The 18676-nt window shown below is 41.5% G+C and overlaps 1 protein-coding gene across 7 annotated transcripts in view; it reads right to left on the bottom strand.

Moving 5' to 3' along the window:
* lama2 (laminin, alpha 2) overlaps window positions 1-18676 on the bottom strand; it is a 144586-nt gene that overhangs the window by 59284 nt on the left and 66626 nt on the right. For 5 of the 7 annotated variants that reach the window (XM_070446506.1, XM_070446507.1, XM_070446509.1 and 2 more), the window contains exons 13-19: window positions 16997-17098; window positions 10418-10629; window positions 10001-10112; window positions 9046-9075; window positions 7907-8020; window positions 4622-4749; window positions 3870-3956 (exon numbers count right to left, since the gene is read on the bottom strand). In XM_070446506.1, coding sequence (XP_070302607.1) covers window positions 3870-3956; window positions 4622-4749; window positions 7907-8020; window positions 9046-9075; window positions 10001-10112; window positions 10418-10629; window positions 16997-17098 — 785 coding nt within the window. The remainder of the gene's footprint in view (window positions 1-3869; window positions 3957-4621; window positions 4750-7906; window positions 8021-9045; window positions 9076-10000; window positions 10113-10417; window positions 10630-16996; window positions 17099-18676) is intronic. The other 2 variants (XM_070446508.1, XM_070446512.1) reach the window with 1 other exon arrangement.

Below are 18676 nucleotides of genomic sequence, written 5' to 3'. Positions count from 1 at the left end.
GAGAGAGAGAGAGAGAGAGAGAGAGAGAGAGAGAGAGAGAGAGAGAGAGAGAGAGAGAACTGATGCATTTATGTCGCAAATGAAATTAAGAGACCTCAGAACAGAACTGCGGGCACCGACTACTAAGTGATCAATCTTTCCGCTGGTCCAGAGAGGCTGGTCCTTTGTCTACTGATGCCTCTGGGAAAGATCCCACTGCTCTGAAACATCAACTAAACCCATCTGTATTCTCCACGCTTTTATGAGTGGCTTTCATAGGCACACAGTACCATATGGCAACCGAACTGAACAGACAAACCAGAAAAGACCACAGTGGCATATGGGCTGCTTTTGAAATGCATGTGTAATGAATAACAAACAAAAAAATGAACCATACATCATCTAAAACTGCCAATAGTCATGAGCATAATCAAATCAGAAGATATCCATTTAATTAAATGAAATACAAGACTAATTATGGTCAATCTATAACCTATTGACACAGTTCTCTCTTCATGCGGATTACATCTGTCCTCTTGCACAGCATCACATACCGAACATAGACCTACAATGCATTTGGTAAGTATAGACCCTTTGACTTTTCCCACATTTTGTTGCGTTACAGACTAATTCTAAAATTGATTAAATAAAACAATTTCCTCAGCAATCTACACAAAATACCCCATAACGACAAAGCGAAAACAGGTTTTTAGACATGTTTGCAAATTTATAAAAAAACTGAAACATAAATAGCTTACATAAGTATTCTGACCCTTTGCTCTGAGATATGAAATTGAGCTCAGGTGCATCTGTTTCCATTTGATCATCCTTGAGATGTTTCTATAACTTGATTGGAGTCAACTCTTTCCAAATGATGTCCAATCAATGGAATTTACCACAAGTTAACTCCAATCAAGTTGCACCTGAGCTCAATTTCAAGTCTTACAGTACCAGTCAAAAGTTTAAACACCTACTCATTCAAGAATTCTTCTTTATTTTTACTATTTTCTACATTGTAGAATAACAGTGAAGACATCAACATGATGAAATAACACATATGGAATCATGTAGTAACCAAAAAAGTGTTATATTTTATATTCCTCAAAGTAGCCACCTTTTGCCTTGATGACAGTTATGAACACTCTTGGCATTCTCTCAACCAGTGTCACGTTCCTGACCTTATTTTCCTTTGTTTAGTCTTGTTTAGTTGGTCAGGACGTGAGCTGGGTGGGCATTTTATGTTATGTGTTTCTATGTTGGGTTCATTCAACTAGCCTGATATGGTTCTCAATCAGGGGCAGGTGTTTTACGTTTCCTCTGATTGAGAACCATATTAAGGTAGGCTGTTCTCACTGTTTGTTTGTGGGTGATTGTTCCTGTGTCAGTGTTTGTACCACATGGCACTGTTTCGTTTCGTTCGTTTGTGTGTTCCGTCCTGTTCGTGCGTTCATGTGTTTTGTTCTCAAGTTCAGGTCTGTTCATGTCGTTTGTTATTTTGTAGTTGTTTAAGTGTTCTTCGTCCTCGTTTAAATAAACGAGATTATGTTATCTCAATACGCTGCATTTTGGTCCGATCCTTGCTCCTCATCAGACGAGGAGGAGGACGAGCGTTACAGAATCACCCACCAACCAAGGACCAAGCAGCGTGGTAACAGGCAGCGGCAGCAGGAGCAGCGCAAGGAGGAATGGACATGGGAGCAGAGTCTGGATTACACTACGTGGGAGGAGATCGACAGGTGGGCGATRGACCCAGGGAGAATGCCGGAGCCCGCCTGGGATTCTCTGGAGCAGTGTGAGGAGGGATACCGGCGAATGGAGGCAGCATGACGACGCGGTAGGAAGCCCGTGAGTCAAGCCCAAAAATTTCTTGGGGGGGGCTACAAGGTAGTGTGGCAAAGTCAGGTAGAAGACCTGCGCCAACTCCCCGAGCTTACCGTGGAGCGTTACAACAACCAGCTTCATGAGGAATGCTTTTTCAACAGTCTTGAAGGAGTTCCCACATATGCTGAGCCCTTGTTGGCTGCTTTTCCTTCACTCTGCAGTCCAACTCATCCCAAACCATCTCAATTGGGTTGAGGTTGGATGATTGTGGAGGCCAGGTCATCTGATGCAGCACTCCATCACTCTCCTTCTTGGTCAAATAGCCTTTACACAGCCTGGAGGTGTGTTTTGGGTCATTATCCGGTTGAAAAACAAATGATAGTCCAACTAAGCGCAAACCAGAGGGGATGGCGTATCGCTGCAGAATGCTGTGGTAGCCATGCTGGTTAAGTGTGCCTTGAATTCTAAATAAATCACAGACAGTGTCACCAGCAAAGCACCCCCACAGCATCACACCTCCTCCTCCATTCTTCACTGTGGGAACCACATATGCGGAGATCATCCGTTCACCGCAAAGACACGGCGGTTGGAACCAAAAATCTTAAATTTGGACTCATATGACCAAAGGACAGATTTCCACCGGTCTAATGTCCATTGCTCGTGTTTCTTGGCCCAAGCAAGTCTCTTCTTATTATTGGTGTCCTTTAGTAGTGGTTTCTTTGCAGCAGTTCGACCACGAAGGCCTGATTCACGCAGTCTCCTCTGAACAGTTGATGTTGAGGTGTCTGTTACATGAACTCTGTGAAGCATTTATTTGGGCTGCAATCTGAGGTGCAGTTAACTCTAATGAACTTATCCTCTGCAGAAGAGGTAACTCTGAGTCTTCCATTCCTGTGGCGGTCCTCATGAGAGCCAGTTTCATAATAGTGCTTGATGGTTTTTGCCGCCGCACTTGAAGAATCTTTCAAAGATCTTGACATTTTCTGGATTGACTGACCTTCATGTCTTAAATTAATGATGGGCTGTCATTACTCTGCTTATTTGAGCTGTTCTTGCCATAATATGGACTTTGTCTTTTACCAAATAGGGCTATCTTCTGTATACCTTGTCACAACACAACTGAAAATATATTTTGATTTGTTTAACACTTTCTTGGTTACTACATGATTCAATATGTGTTATTTCATAGTTTTGATGTATTCACTAATATTCTACAATGTAGAAAATAGTAAACATAAAGAAAAATCCTGGAATGAGTAGTTTTGACTGGTACTGTATGTAAATAAGGTATTTCTGTTTTTTATTTTTAATTCATTTGCAAACATTTCTAAAAACCTGTTTTCGCTTTGTCGTCATGGGGTATTGTGTGTAGATTGCTGACGAAAACATTTATTTAATCAATTTTAGAATAAGGCTGTAACGCAACAAAATGTGGAAAAAGTAAAAGGGTCTGAATACTTTCTGAAGGCACTGTACATACAAAAAGACATTCGCATTTCTCAGAGAGAGTTGTCGACAACCCATTGAAGAAACAGGTAATCTACCAATACCAAACAGCAGGTAACAAAGGACACTGAACCTCTCACACGAGTAAAGTCAACCGGACTGCAGCTGTGTTATGACTGTGGTAGTATTGTTATGACTGTGGTAATATTGTTATGACTGTGGTAGTATTGCTATGACTGTGCTAGTATTGTTATGACTGTGGTAATATTGTTATGACTGTGGTAGTATTACTATGACTGTGGTAATATTGTTATGACTGTGCTAGTATTGTTATGGCTGTGGTAATATTGTTATGACTGTGGTGGTATTGTTCTGACTGTGGTAATATTGTTCTGACTGTGGTAATATTGTTATGACTGTGGTAATGTTGTTATGACTGTGGTAGTATTGCTATGACTATGGTAGTACTGTTATGACTGTGGTAGTATTGTTATGACTATGGTAGTACTGTTATGACTGTGGTAGTATTGTTATGACTGTGGCAGTATTGTTATGACTGTGGTAGTACTGTGTTGACTGTCTAGGCGTGTTAACTCCTCTTCCTTTTGTCTTTGGGCACTCACCTGTCACAGCGTGGTCCGGTGTGCCCCGGCTGGCATCGGTCACATATCAGCTCCCCTCGCGGGTCCACATGGCACGTGGGGCTGAAACTACGATGTTTTTGAGTAAGAAAAACAGGAAGTAGAAGAAAAAGAAAAGAAACACGTATCAACAACCCCATCCTTCTGTCCCCCATAAACACAACAACATCACTGAGTTGAAAAAGAGGGAGAGTCCAGCTCCTGTACCCCTCCTGATCCCAAAGATAGAGCAAGAGTTGGGCTGGGTCAGGGATAGGTTCCAGTGTTCCTGACAGAGGGCTGATGGAATGACTGGCCAGTCTATTTCAGAAGACACTGGATCCCAGGGCAGGAACGGTGGGGTAGCACTGCCTTTTTGGAATGTCTGGGCGAAGAAGCTTTCTTTAGCCGCTGGTTCTGCTACTATGGCCTAGTGTAGAGGAATGCTCAGCTGCTCAGCTCCTGGCCTGGGGGCACGCCGCTCCACTCTGGCCACCAGGGGATTACCACCCATTACCAGTGCTTGACTGGAGCTATTGTCTCTGACCCTGTTCACAAGTAACCGACTTCAACATGGTGGAACCACAACAGATCTAGGCGACAGCACCGCCAGTCACGGTGGTGGACCCCCCCCAAAAAACACAGGATTAGGATCATGAAAATGAATTATAGGTAGGGAGAGGTCAGTATGGCTAGATAAGGATTCTGATTAAGTGTCATATAAACTTATTTCCATGTGAGATGTGATGACATACTTGTTGGACGGGATGTTGAGGGGGCAGGCGCAGGGCAGGCAGTCATTGGCTGTTCCCTTGGTAGCGTCCCCATAGAAACCAGGGATACATTCATCACAGTGGAATCCAGTGGTTTGGTCAGTGCAGCCCTGGGAATATACAGTAGGTTTAGTTAGGTTAACAACCATTTTTTCATTCTAGAACAATACCAGTACACTTTTTTTTTGCTATACATCCACTATAAACCAGTTTTTCCAAGTAAAAATCTGGTGTAGAAAAAGGAGAAGGAAGGAAAGTGCTGCTAAGGTACACAGTGGTATGTTTTTGTAGACAGAAGCTGCTATGGTACACAATAGTAGGTTTTGGTAGACGAAAGTTACTAAGGTACACAATAGTAGGTTTTGGTAGACAGAAGATGCTAAGGTTCTTGAATGGCGCAGCGGTCCAAGGCACTGCTTCTCAGTGCTAGAGGTGACACTACAGACCCTGGTTCAATTCCAGGCTGTATCACAACCAGCTGTGATTGTGAGTCACATAGGGCGGGGCACAATTGGCCCAGTGTTGTCTGTGTTAGGGTTTGGCCAGGGTAGGCAGTCATAGTAAATAGGAATTTGTTCTTAACTGAGTTGCCTAGTTAAATAAAGGTATAAAAAAACAATAGTAGGTTTTTGTAGACAGAAGGTGCTCTTTGGTAAATAAAGGACGACCAAGGCACTATTCATATAATTCATTAAAATGCCTTTATTTGTATCGCATGTTCAATGGAAACCAAGCTTTGGCCAGAGTTTTTAACCGTTGTTTCCATTGAACATGCCACAGAAACAAAGGCATTTGAATGAATTATATGAAGAGTGCCTTGGTCCTCCTTTCTTTTTGATAAAAATCTGGTGCATTGTCATAATTTGTTTGAGTAGCAGCTGTGCTTGATTGGCAATGCAGTCACACGTGCGAACGCATGTTCAAAATTTGAGAATAAACTACAAAGAAACCCAAAGTTTTACCTGTCTCCTCTCCATAGCGTTGTCTGACTGGGATGGTCTGGTGAATAATTGGGAGAGACTTTGAGAGTCTGATGTTGCCAAATTAAACGTAATGCATTTCCCCATAGATTGGCATTAACCCAAACTCCGGTAATGCACCGCTAATGAAATGAGAGCAGTTTTTTGGGGTCCTCGCATCGTCAGCCCCAATAAAGCCTAAACGCTCTTGAGTCAATTGCAGATGTCTACTCAGCATAATCACCAGCATAGAGAAGATTTCTTGATTATGGGGGTGGGGAGGCTAATAATGGATAATGGGGTTGATGTGATAAGGGGGAGGGGCGTGCGCTTACCCCCTTCCCCACACAAGACTGGCTCTGTGCCACTTGCTTGGCCTATTTGTTTCTCCAAATCATTTCCTGTCTCTGTTAAAATGTCCAATCCCTGGTGGGATCAATCCTGAGAGCTTGATGCAAGGCAGGCAGGCACACTCTACTGAGCAGGAGGAGGGTGGCCAGGGTTTAACTCACTCTCATGACATCATTTACAGGCACTAACCTGCCTTGGAGGAGACAACGCTAGGCCTCAGGGAAGTAGCCTACCGTAGACACCACAGCTGACAGATTACTGCGCATGATCGCCCCTAACCTACAGAAGTACAAAATACCTTATTCTCTCACAGGAATGGCGAACTCTTGAAATTCCTTTTGTCGCTAGCGATTTGGACGACTGGATGCACTAGTGCCTTTTGGACATTTTAGTGTATTGAAAAAAATTATCCGACTAATGTACGTATTTTTTATATAATTTGTATTTTGATATTTTTGTGAAGCAGGGCTCCCCTTCAAAAAAAGGACTTTGATCTCAATGGACCTTACCTGCTTGAATAAAGATGAAATCAATACAAATAAATAAACATCCCATTAACATCCCCATCTCCCTTCCACCTGCTCATAGCTGATATATAATAAAACATCCCATTAACATCCCCATCTCCCTTCCACCTGCTCATAGCTGATATATAATAAAACATCCCATTAACATCCCCATCTCCCTTCCACCTGCTCATAGCTGATATATAATAAAAACATCCCATTAACATCCCCTCTCCCTTCCACCTGCTCATAGCTGATATATAATAAAACATCCCATTAACATCCCCATCTCCCTTCCACCTGCTCATAGCTGATATATAATAAAACATCCCATTAACATTCCCATCTCCCTTCCACCTGCTCATAGCTGATATATAATAAAACATCCCATTAACATCCCCATCTCCCTCGCCACCTGCTCATAGCTGATATATAATAAAACATCCCATTAACATCCCCATCTCCCTTCCACCTGCTCATAGCTGATATATAATAAAACATCCCATCACTGTTCTAGCAGTCCGTCTGTTTAATACTGAAGGAGGTCTAGTCTGTCTGAAGGCAGCTCGGACAGTGAGATCAGAGCGGTGGGAGTGGTGCGCCAGAAGAAGGTGAGAGAGGTCAGAGAGCGCTAGCTGGCTGTTAGGATGAGTACAGACAGACAGCTGAGACTGGCCCCGGGCCCTCGGGACACAGCCCTCCACTCAGCTCACGTCTATCTGAACACAGAGTCATGACAAATCTCCACAGGGTACACCCTGATATCTGTCTCCACCGACACAGCCCTGAGCAAAACACGCACAGGCTGCGGATGAAAAGAGGGAGCAGAAAGTCAATAGGATAGAAAATGGTATCCTGGTTGGGAACCAACCAGCAACTCTCTTCAGGTGGAGGCTTAATCCTCACAAAAGCCAGTGCTATAAGGATTTAACAGTGGTAATATTACCAAGGGTGGGATTGTTACAACACCTGGAGCACACGTATGCAAATAGGACATAATGCCATACGATGCCAGTAGGTGATGTCAGGAATAGTCTTCTGCGAACTATCAAACATATCCGTCCAACAAATTGTCGCTGTTGATTGGCCAAGCTTCAAACACACAATAAACACTTTTTACTATCTCCAATGGTAGCATTTGCCATGCGCTGCGTCTTTAGGAGAGCACAGCTGTGACCTGTTGTAAGGTGAAACTAGGGAGCAGGTGCTGTGTCCACCATTAACGAGGGAGGAAGGAACATGTTAAAGTAGCTCAGTGGAATGAGACAGCTCTGAGAACTCACACCCCTGCGACTGACAAGTCCCTGTGTGTTAGACAGTCAATGTAATATATATATATTTTTTAAACAAATACGAATTTAACCTTTATTTAACTAGGCAAGCCAGTTAAGAACAAATTCTTATTTACAATGACGGCCTACCCCGGTCAAACCCTAACCCGGACGACGTACCAAGCATTGTCCAGTGATGTCATCACAGTCTGTGGCATGGCCTTGGCAGTCGCATGGTTCACACACTCCTTTGAACATGGTGCTGTTAACCCTTCGATGACCCGATGAACACATCTGCAACACAAACAGTCACCAAGGCATATCACGACCATGAAAAACCGGGTACAGAATGTTGACAGTTTAAAGACACTGCTTTGTAGATGAATAAAAATGTAACGCTGTGAAAACAAGTCAAATGTCTCCAAGCTAAAGTGGAAAATGTGGAAATATAAATGACTATTTTTAGTCAGTGAGATTTGGCGTTTAATTGCCTCAGAAGCTGTTTTGCGGTTCATAATTAGACCTACAAAGCCGTAATTGATGCATCAATTTTGCTGCACTAAGTGCTTTGATTTGTACAGTTGGAGAGACATTTTCTACATTATTGTTTAAAATGCATCAGGAATAGTAATACAATGAATTTGAAATGCTACATTCAGATCTTCAACCCAAATCATTGCCACTTTATATAATGTTTACATACCCTACATTACTAATCTCATATGTATATACTGTACTCTATACCATCTACTGCATCTACTGCATTCCTTTACACTTGTGTGTGTATAAGGTAGTTGTTGTGAAATTGTTAGGTTAGATTACTTGTTAGATATTACTGCATGGTCGGAACTAGAAGCACAAGCATTTCGCTACACTCACATTAACATCTGCTAACCATGTGTATGTGACAAATAACATTTGATTTGATTTGAGTAAATTGTCAAAATAATTTAGGCAAGCAATTTCAGGTAAACAATGGCTGTTTTTATCTGAGTAGGTGCACACACTAATCCAAAAGCAAAACATTAGTTCAAATTACAAGTAAGAGAATAGGGAATGCGCAATAGTACAATAGCCTTAAAATAAGCCTTAGAAACACAAGCTTTAGAAACACAAGCTTTATCAGCCATTTTGTCAACTCTCAGTAGATACTGTGTAGTTCAATGCACTCGTGGACATTGATCGGACACAACACTCCGTCAGGCATCGCTTCAAAACATTTCTTATGAGGCTGAAAACAACGAGGTACACCCAGAGAAAGACAACAACAACAAACGTGCCCTGTGTTTTCTCGCTCTGCACTTTCTCTCTATACTGACCTTAGTAAGAAGTGCTACCCTGTCATACCTCTGCAGAGAGGAAGAAAGGAAGAGAGGAGAAAGAGACAGGAAAGAGAAAGGTGAAAACTACACCGAAGAAACAAAAGACTGGCTTAGATAAAGGATTGCCTACAAAAAGCAAGAGCATAATGGTGAGCATAGAACAGCAAGGACGTTTTTCTCAAAGGATAAGGACAGAAACGAAGCACAAGGGAAAAACATTTTAAACACAAAGGACATAGAAAAACAACACATATAAATAGATATTAGACCCCTGGGCATTGGGTGAAGAGAGTATAAAACAATCATCAATACACGTACTATGAAGATTTACCCTTTCCATAAAGGTTATGCAATTGGATTTGTAGATATGAAACCTCAGGCAACATCTTTCTTAGTACTCTGTACGTTTAATGGTTTTGCTGAGGGAGAAAGGATTAGTACTGAGCCCGCGAGGCCACACAAGTGTCACCGCACACTTCACAGCACGCCACCGCCGCTATTCACCGAGGTCACTTCCAGCATTCTCTCCCTCTCCAGCGCCTATCAAGACTTGATGATAACCGTGCATTCTATTTCATTCCCCCTCTCTCTGCCGCCTCCCCCACACACATTTGGTGTCAGCACAAAACGCCACATGCAGAAATCAATACCCATCGCTTTTTTAAATAGAAAATACCGTTTTCAACCGAGAGTACAGATTGCTGTAATAGCACACCCTTGTTTGTACCTGTATGTCAGCTTCTCTTTACACTTACAAGCCAACTACGCTCCCGTAAGCATGCACGCCCGCACACACCCAAACCTACCAATCACACACACTTTACAATGAATGGAAGTGAAAATGACACAGCAGCAGAGAGCCACTCTCACACAGCCACTTTTCACTTTCTTTTATTTTCCTATCCCAAGAAAAACCACACAAAATCGCGGGGAAATGAAAGCTGTGATTTACCTCACAAGACGTTCCACCGTATCCAGGAGGACATTGACACATCTCCACAGCATTGGCCATCTTCTCACTGCTGGAGAACTCACTGGCCACCTCCAGACTGACAGAATGGAGCCTGGTAAAGAGAGGACCGATACAGGAAGACAGAACCAGAACATCACAGTATTAGAAAAGAGCATCAGGTCAACTTTTCAAATACAATCTAGACAAGATCAAAATAACTGTTGAACATGAGAACACAGAGATCTGAAACGTTTCTCTCCAATCTGTCTTGCCAGACCTCATAACGACGTTCTCTAACATACAAATAACATCAAGCACAGAAAACTCCAGCTGATTTTGGCCTCTTGTGCCAAAGAGCGGATGTAGTGGCAGATCAGTGTGGATCAGCACAAAGGAGGGTGCAGTGTGTGTGGTTACCTGTAGATGGCGACCCGCTCATTGCTGTGTGAGGCTCTGATGAGGAGGCTGCTCACATTAGTTAGAGCCATCATGAAATCTCTCTTGCTGACAGGCAGGCCTGTCTCCTGATTCTCAAAGTGGTCAGGGTAGAGCAGAGTTCTCTTTGTGCTTTCCGAGAAAGGGTACACCGGCAGACCGAACCGACTGTCAATCATTTTTATCCCGCCGCCCTGCAAGAGATGAAATGTCAGAGTTTTTCCAACCCTCGTTTGAGAGACAGCATCCATGTTGGTGCATGTATTTAATCGCCTCATGCCAGAATGCGAAGTCTTGGCTCTGACTGTCAATATTGGCCATAAATGGAGCATGGGTACCACACATGAATAATACTCTATTCTGAGACACCATGAATAGCTCAATTGTATAAAGAGTGACATTTCCTGAAATTGTCTTTGTGTCCAGATTGTTCATTGACTCAATAAGTGTGCGAGTTATTTTTCAATGTATGCATAGTAATTTATGTGTAGGTGTGAGCTGAAAGGAAATAGAGAGATCTGTGTGAGTATGTGTGCAAGAGTGAGAGGGAGAGAGCGAGAGAAAGAAAAAGAGAGAGAGAGAGAGACGGAGTAGAGAGGGAATGCTGATTGCATACCGCCGATGGATGCATTGCCAGGTAGAATTTAAGGGTACGATCTCCAAACACGCTGGTGGGAATCATCATAGAGGATTATTAGATGTTATTCATCCCGCCTGCTTATTTACTGTTCCAATGGCTGCTGGGAAATTACAATTTATGGGTGCCGGCCACTTTATTTGCACTGAATTAATGGAGTGTACACATGCAAAGCAGGGTTTAACTATCAATAATGACCTGTCATATATCCAGGCTCTTCGCCATATCACGTATGACATGTGCTCTCCTCTCTGCAATATCTTAATAAATCCCAGTGACTGAGCTTAGGTGGCTGTCATCTGACACTAATGGGGCTGGGAATCTCTCCCTCAGACTCATAATACAAACATCTGTGTACAAACACCAAAATAACAAATACACACTGAAGATGAAGAGGGACGTCTCTGACCAACCTCTGATATCATCCAACAATCTGTAAACACAGGATATTTGGGATGGAAAAGGGTTGAAATTGTGTTGTCAGACTGATAGTTTTTAGCATTTTATCATTGATTGCACTAGAGAGCAGGCTCTCTTGCTGGTTTCCAGATCCTCTGGATAAACTACCTCTTCAGGCTTAACTCTGAGGTTGTAATCATGATCTGAGTTCTCCAGCTTTTGTAAAGAGGCCAAGAGGACATATCAATGTCACATCGGATTGGTGTGGCTGAATTTGGGTTTTGAATGATATCACCTATGTGTGTGCGTGACTGTGTATGTGTGTGCGTGACTGCGTGTGTATCCCATTATTCAGAGTGCTTAAGGGAGAAAATCTTAAAGCATTCCTCATGGATCACACACACACACACACACACAAACAAAAGACAGCGAATGAATCCTCTCACCGCACTCGGCTGACTGAAGATGAAAACGACGACAGATGAACCGCTGGTCCACGATGGAGCGTTAGTAAAAGGACACCTCGCTAGCGTAATAGCCCGGGAAGACAGAGAGAACAAACGACGGAGAAAACGTGCATACTGCGTATCACTCCCAAGGTCAGTGCCGATCGTCTCCTCCATGTCAGGAATGATTAAACAACGCTAAAATGAATCCTTTAATTGATTCGCAAACAGCTTCGGCAAACTTGTGTGAACGACAACAACAAAAAACGGTGGTGAGCCAGCTTCAAAGCGGGTTCTTTTATTTGCTGTTTCACGACTGAGGGGCAGAAAGTGAAGTAGGCCTTGTCTTCAGAGCAGCGTAACAATCGGATAGGCCTCAGAGAGCCTTTACTGTGAGATATATGCTGAGCGCTGCACAAACTAACGCAGATGCATTGCAAATTTAGTATAGAGCTAGACCAACTGAATAGATACACTCTTCTCTGGGGCCCACTCTATGTTCATGATAATCAACAGCGGTTTTGTTATATGTTGTGATAAAAAAAACACAAGCAGTCCTTGCTGTCATGTTGGATGATACAGCTTCGTCAACAGAGCGCTTGTTAGGAGCATTAATGTCTTCTCTGAGAAACATCTTCCTCGCTTAATTTGATGGAAGGATCCTCACTTTGAAGAAATCATTATTTTATTGACCTCTCATTCTTCTCTTATTCTTGTCTAATTTGCAAGCGTGTATGGATTTCAGTAGACAACTCTGTAGATATTTTGTCTTTTACTATTCTATCCTAGCCTTCTTCTCTGAACCTCTTCATCTAAGTTACCCTTCAATGTCATGACGAAAGAATATTGGCAAAATGTATTGCTCACAGAATTAGAAAGGTCTGATCAGACAGGATTCTTAAAAGGAAAATATATTGGAGAAAACATTAGACAACAAAGAAAAAAAATGGAAAACTATGAGAATACATGAAATCCGGGTATAATCTTTATAGCAAATTTTGAGAAAGCCTTTGCTACAGTACCTCAGTACCTCTGAATCTGATAATACGAGCCTGGATTTTCTTTTAGGATCTCTCATAAAATGGGTAAAAGTAATGTACAATAACCCTTTATGTAAAATAATAAATAACTGTTACTTCTCTGAAAGGTTTTAGCTGTCAAGAGGTGTAAATCAAGGTTGCTCTCTATCACCATACCTATTTATTACGGAAGTGTTAGCGATAAAAATCAGATCCAGTGATAACATTGAGGGCCTAAAAATTAAGGGATTAGAGACAAAATTACCAATTTACGCAGAAAATTCAAGTTTTCACTTGAGTCCTCAATCTTCAACCTTGAAGGGCCTTATTGAGTACCTGGATAATTTCTCAATTTTCTCTGGACTAAAACCCAACTATGATAAGTGTTACGGATGGGTCTCTAAAAGATACAAACTTTTAATTGCCATGTGATCTCCCGATTAAATGGGCAAATGGTGAAGTTGATGTGCTTGGTGTACATATCCCGTAAAAATGTTACGTTGTTGCAAATACTAACTTTGGTAGAAAACTTTGTAGAATAGATAGGATATTGAAACTGTGGAGATGGAAACACCTGTCCATCTACAGGAAAATTATCCTAATTAATCCCGTAGTGATTTCACAGTATATGAATCTAATCATGGCTCTACCGACTCCAGGAGAATCTTTTATCAAGTCGAGAAAAAAATGTATTTAATTTTGTCTGGAATGGCAAACCAGTTAAATGGGCATATTTATCTAATGAACATGAGTTTGGATTGTTAAAATTGCTGCCAATCAAAAACCATTCATGGCTTAAAATAACTAGCATAAATCATAAAATGTATCAATTTCACTTAAGGTCGAGAGGTTTGACAAGTTGAGAAGTTGGGAACAGATTTTTTATGTCCCAATACGATGGCAACCGGTTTATGAACTGATATACAAAACAAAAGTTGATGCATCAATCCGTTCATTTCAATTTAAACTATTATATAAAATTCTCATCACAAAAAGAATGCTCAATTATTGGGGCATTGAACAGTCAGCCCTGTACAGACTCTGCAACGAAGAAACAGAATCAATAGATCATCTCTTTTGGTACTGCACTTCGGTAGCTCACTTTTGCAGTCAGGTTCAGGAGTAGATATTGAGTCATATTGTCTGTGTTCAGATAGACCTACAAATGGGAAATATGATTATACTCTTAGGTAAAGTATTTATTTTCAGCGTAATCTTGGTAGAAATTGTACAAATAGAGAGGCTCAAGGCACTTTTCAGACATCATACTAAAATAGAAGAACGTATGTCAAAGGAAATACTAAATGGTGGTGTACTGGGAAGGATGGATTAGTCTTTGGACATCTGAGGGGTGGAATTAATATTAGAGTGATTGGTTGATTTGACGATGCACTTGGAGTCCAGTACAAATTTGAGGAGGCTATTTGTACAGTACCAGTCAAAAGTTTGGACACACCTACTCATTCCAGGGTTTTTCTTCATTTTGACTATTTTCTACATCTAAACTATGAAAAAACACATATGGAATCATGTAGTAACCAAAAAAGTGATAAACACATTATAATAGATTTTTTAGATTTTACATTCTTCAAAGTAGTCACCTTTTGTCTTGACGACATCTTTGCACACTCTTGGCATTCTTTCAACAAGCTTCAGCTGGAATGCTTTTCCAACAGTTGAATGAGTTCCCACATATGCTGAGCACTTGTTGGCTGCTTTTCCTTCACTCTGCGGTCCAACTCATCCCAAACCATCTCAATTGGGTTGAGGTCGGGTGATTGTGGAGGCCAGGTCATCTGATGCAGCACTCCATCATTCTCCTTATTGGTCAAATAGCCCTTACACAGCCTGGAGGTGTGCTTTGGGTCATTGTCCTGTTGAAAAACAAATGAATTTATCACTACTTAAGTGCGTGCAACCAGACCGGGTACCAACAGATGAGCTGTTTATCACTATAGACAGAATTGTGCTGGTTAGCCATGCTGCTACGTTTAAGTGTGCCTTGGATTCTAAATAAGTCACTGACAGTGGCACCAGCAAAGCACCCCCACACCATCACACCTCCTCCTCCATGCTTCATGGTGGGAACCACACATTCAGAGATATCCATTCACCTACTCTGCATCTCACAAAGACACCGTGGTTGGAACCAAAAATCTAAAAATTGGACTCATCAGACCAAAGGACAGATTTCATTGTCCATGCTCGTGTTTCTTGGCCCAAGCAGTCTCTTTATTTTGGTGTCCTTTATGAGTAGTGGTTTCTTTGCAGCAATTCAACCATGAAGGCCAGATTCATGCAGTCTCCTCTGAACAGTTGATGTTGAGATGTGTCTGCTACTTGAACTCAGTGAAGCATTTATTTGGACTGCAATTTCGGAGGTGTGATTAACTATAATGAACTTATCCTCTGCAGCAGAGGTAACTCTGGGTCATCCTTTCCTATGGCGGTCCTCATGAGAGCCAGTTTCATCATAGCGCTTGATGGTTTTTGCGACTGTCACGTTCTGACCTTAGTTCCTTTTTTATGTCTTTATTTTAGTTTGGTCAGGGCGTGAGTTGGGGTGGGTATTCTATGTTGTTTTTCTATGTTTTGTTCTGTTGTTAGATTTCTATGTGTTGGGCCTAGTATGGTTTTCAATCAGAGGCAGGTGTCAGTCGTTGTCTCTGATTGGGAGCCATATTTAGGTAGCCTGTTTGTCATTGTGTGTTGTGGGTGATTGTTTCCTGTTGTAGTGTTTGTTTCACATTTCAGGACTGTTTCGGTTTTCGGTATGATTCACTTTGTTATTTTGTATTTTTCAGTGTTCAGTTTTAATAAATTAAAATGGACACTTACCATACTGCGTATTGGTCCGATCCTTGCTACTCCTCAAACGAAGAGGACGAGAACCGTTACAGCGACTGCACTTTCAAAGTTCTTGAAATCTTCTGGATTGACTGACCTTCATGTCTTAAATTAATGATGTTTCTCTTTGCTTATTTGAGCAGTTCTTGCCATAATATGGACTTGGTCTTTTACCAAATAGGACTATCTTCTGTATACCACCCCTACCTTGTCACAACACAACTGATTGGCTCAAACGCATTAAGAAGGAAAGAAATTCCACAAATGAACTTTTAACAGGGCACACCTGTTAATTGAAATGCATTCCATGTGACTACCTCATGAAGCTGGTTGAGAGAATGGCAAGAGTGTGCAAAGCTGTCATCAAGGCAAAGGGTGGCTACTTTGATTTGTATTGATGTAGATTTTGATTTATATTTTGATTTGTTTAACACTGTTTTGGTTATTACATGATTCTATATGTGTTACTTCATAGTGTTGATGTCTTCACTATTATTCTAGAACGTAGAAAATAGTAAAACTAAAGAAAAACCCTGGAATGAGTAGGTGTGTCCAAACTTTTTGCTGGTACTGTATATACATGTATATCGAATTTTTATGTTTTCCACTTGATCCTCCAACCAGGGGTGGTGTTGGGAAATAAATAAAAAGGGGATCAGAAAGGTGCAACTAATGTTATTTTATAGACTAAACTGTCTGTTAGTTTCATAGCTGATCTATCCTCATAATTATTATTGTTTAAAGATATCCTCTGTGAGAAAGATAGATAGAGCTCTGCCATGGGGACCAGCAGGAATGTGTAAAACAAGGCATATGGGAGACAAAAGACTGCAGCACTACTAAGCTGAGCTCATTTTTGGAGGATCAGCTAATGACAGCCAGATGCTGTCAAACACTATGAGCCCACACGCACGCATACGCACACACACAGACACAGACACGCACACAGATTATCCACAACACATTGCTTTGCGCCAAACAGCTTTTTAAATGAAACCAGACATAGCATTCAGACATGTCTGGAGTGAACTTCAAAAAACGCTGAAAGGATCTTTGAAACTGAAAAGGGACATGTCACATGATCAGTCTAGACCAATCAGGTTGAACATTACTTGGAACAACATTCTCTATGGGAGCACTTGCTCTATGAAGGAGTTCGTGTTGGCACCTAACCTAACACATGTAATCGCATTATGAGGCTATTTGCACTTACCTCTATTATGACATTAGGAGAAGAGTTAACTCTGATGTCCTGGTCTTTCTCCCCTGCATCATATGAGACTGTATAGACAAGACTTCCTCCATAGGCTGGGAGCTGTAAACAAACAGAAGTCAACATTTTATGTACTGTGCACAGTGAAAGTTTACACACCCCTTGCACAGTTTTCAAATTTTGTCGCCGTAAAATAAATCAAATTTTTTTTCTACTGATCTACACAACCTGCTCCACATTTTCAAAGTGAAAAAAGGTATTACAGAACATTTTCTGAATTAATTAAAGATAGAAAACAAAGATGTCTTGATTGCGTATTTCTTCACACCCCAGAGTTAATAGTTAATACAACGGAAGAACCGTTGGCAGCACTACAGCTGTGAATCATTTTGAATAAGATTATACCAACTTTCCACAACTCTTAGGGCAACATATAGTGTTGTGATGCAAAAATACTAGCAAATAAATAGTGCATAGGATTAAAATGTCATGTTTTGTCTTTGATCATCATGTCTTGTCCCTGTGCTTCCCTCTGCTGGTCTTATTAGGTTCTTTCCCTCTTTCTATCCCTCTCTCTCCTCTCTCTATCGTTCCGTTCCTGCTCCCAGCTGTTTCTCATTCTCCTAACGACCTCATTTACTCTTTCACACCTGTCCCCTATTTTGCCCTCTGATTAGAGTCCCTATTTCTCCCTCTGTTTTCCGCTTCTGTCCTTGTCGGATTCTTGTTTGATGTTTGCTGTTCTGTGTCCTTGTTCCGCCCTGTCGTTTTTTTTTTGCCTTCTTCAGATGCTGCGTGTGAGCAGGTGTCTATGTCAGCTACGGCCTGTGCCTTCCTAAAGCGACCTGCAGTCTGTGGTCGCGTCTCCAGTCGTTCCTCTCTATTGACGAGAGGATTTCAGTTTCCTGTTTTGGATTTACCATTGATAATATCCAGGAGAATCATTATTTGTTTAATACTGGAATAAAGACTCTGTTTCTATTACGTCGCTTTTGGGTCCTCATTCACAGCATAAATAAAAAGGTATTGTCAGATATTATTCATCCTAATCGAACAGATTTTTTACATGGACGATAATTTGAGATGGTATAAAACAAGTACTGGAAACAATAGAACACTATGAAAAATCCAAGAAACCAGACCTTGTATGCATAGCTGACTTGGAATATATATATATATATATATATATACACTGCTCAAAAAAATAAAGGGAACCCCTTAAACAACACAATGTACTCCAAGTCATCACACTTCTGTGAAATCAAACTGTCCACTTAGGAAGCAACACTGATTGACAATAAATTTCACATGCTGTTGTGCAAATGGAATAGACAAAAGGTGTAAATTATAGGAATTAGCAAGACACCCCAATAAAGGAGTGGTTCTGCAGGTGGTGACCACAGACCACTTCTCAGTTCCTATGCTTCTGGCTGATGTTTTGGTCACTTTTGAATGTGGCGGTGCTTTCACTCTAGTGGTAGCATGAGACGGAGTCTACAACCCACACAAGTGGTCAGGTAGTGCAGCTCATCCAGGATGGCACATCAATGCGAGCTGTGGCAAGAAGGTTTGCTGTGTCTGTCAGCGTAGTTGAGGCGCTACCAGGAGACAGGCCAGTACATCAGGAGACGTGGAGGAGGCCGTAGGAGGGCAACAACCCAGCCAGAAGGCCGCTCTCCG

This window comes from Salvelinus sp. IW2-2015, linkage group LG14 (assembly GCF_002910315.2).
Source record: "Salvelinus sp. IW2-2015 linkage group LG14, ASM291031v2, whole genome shotgun sequence".
NCBI classification, from domain to species: domain Eukaryota; kingdom Metazoa; phylum Chordata; class Actinopteri; order Salmoniformes; family Salmonidae; genus Salvelinus; species Salvelinus sp. IW2-2015.
Note: the sequence above shows the minus strand (reverse complement) of the source record. Positions and strands in the feature narration are given on the sequence as shown.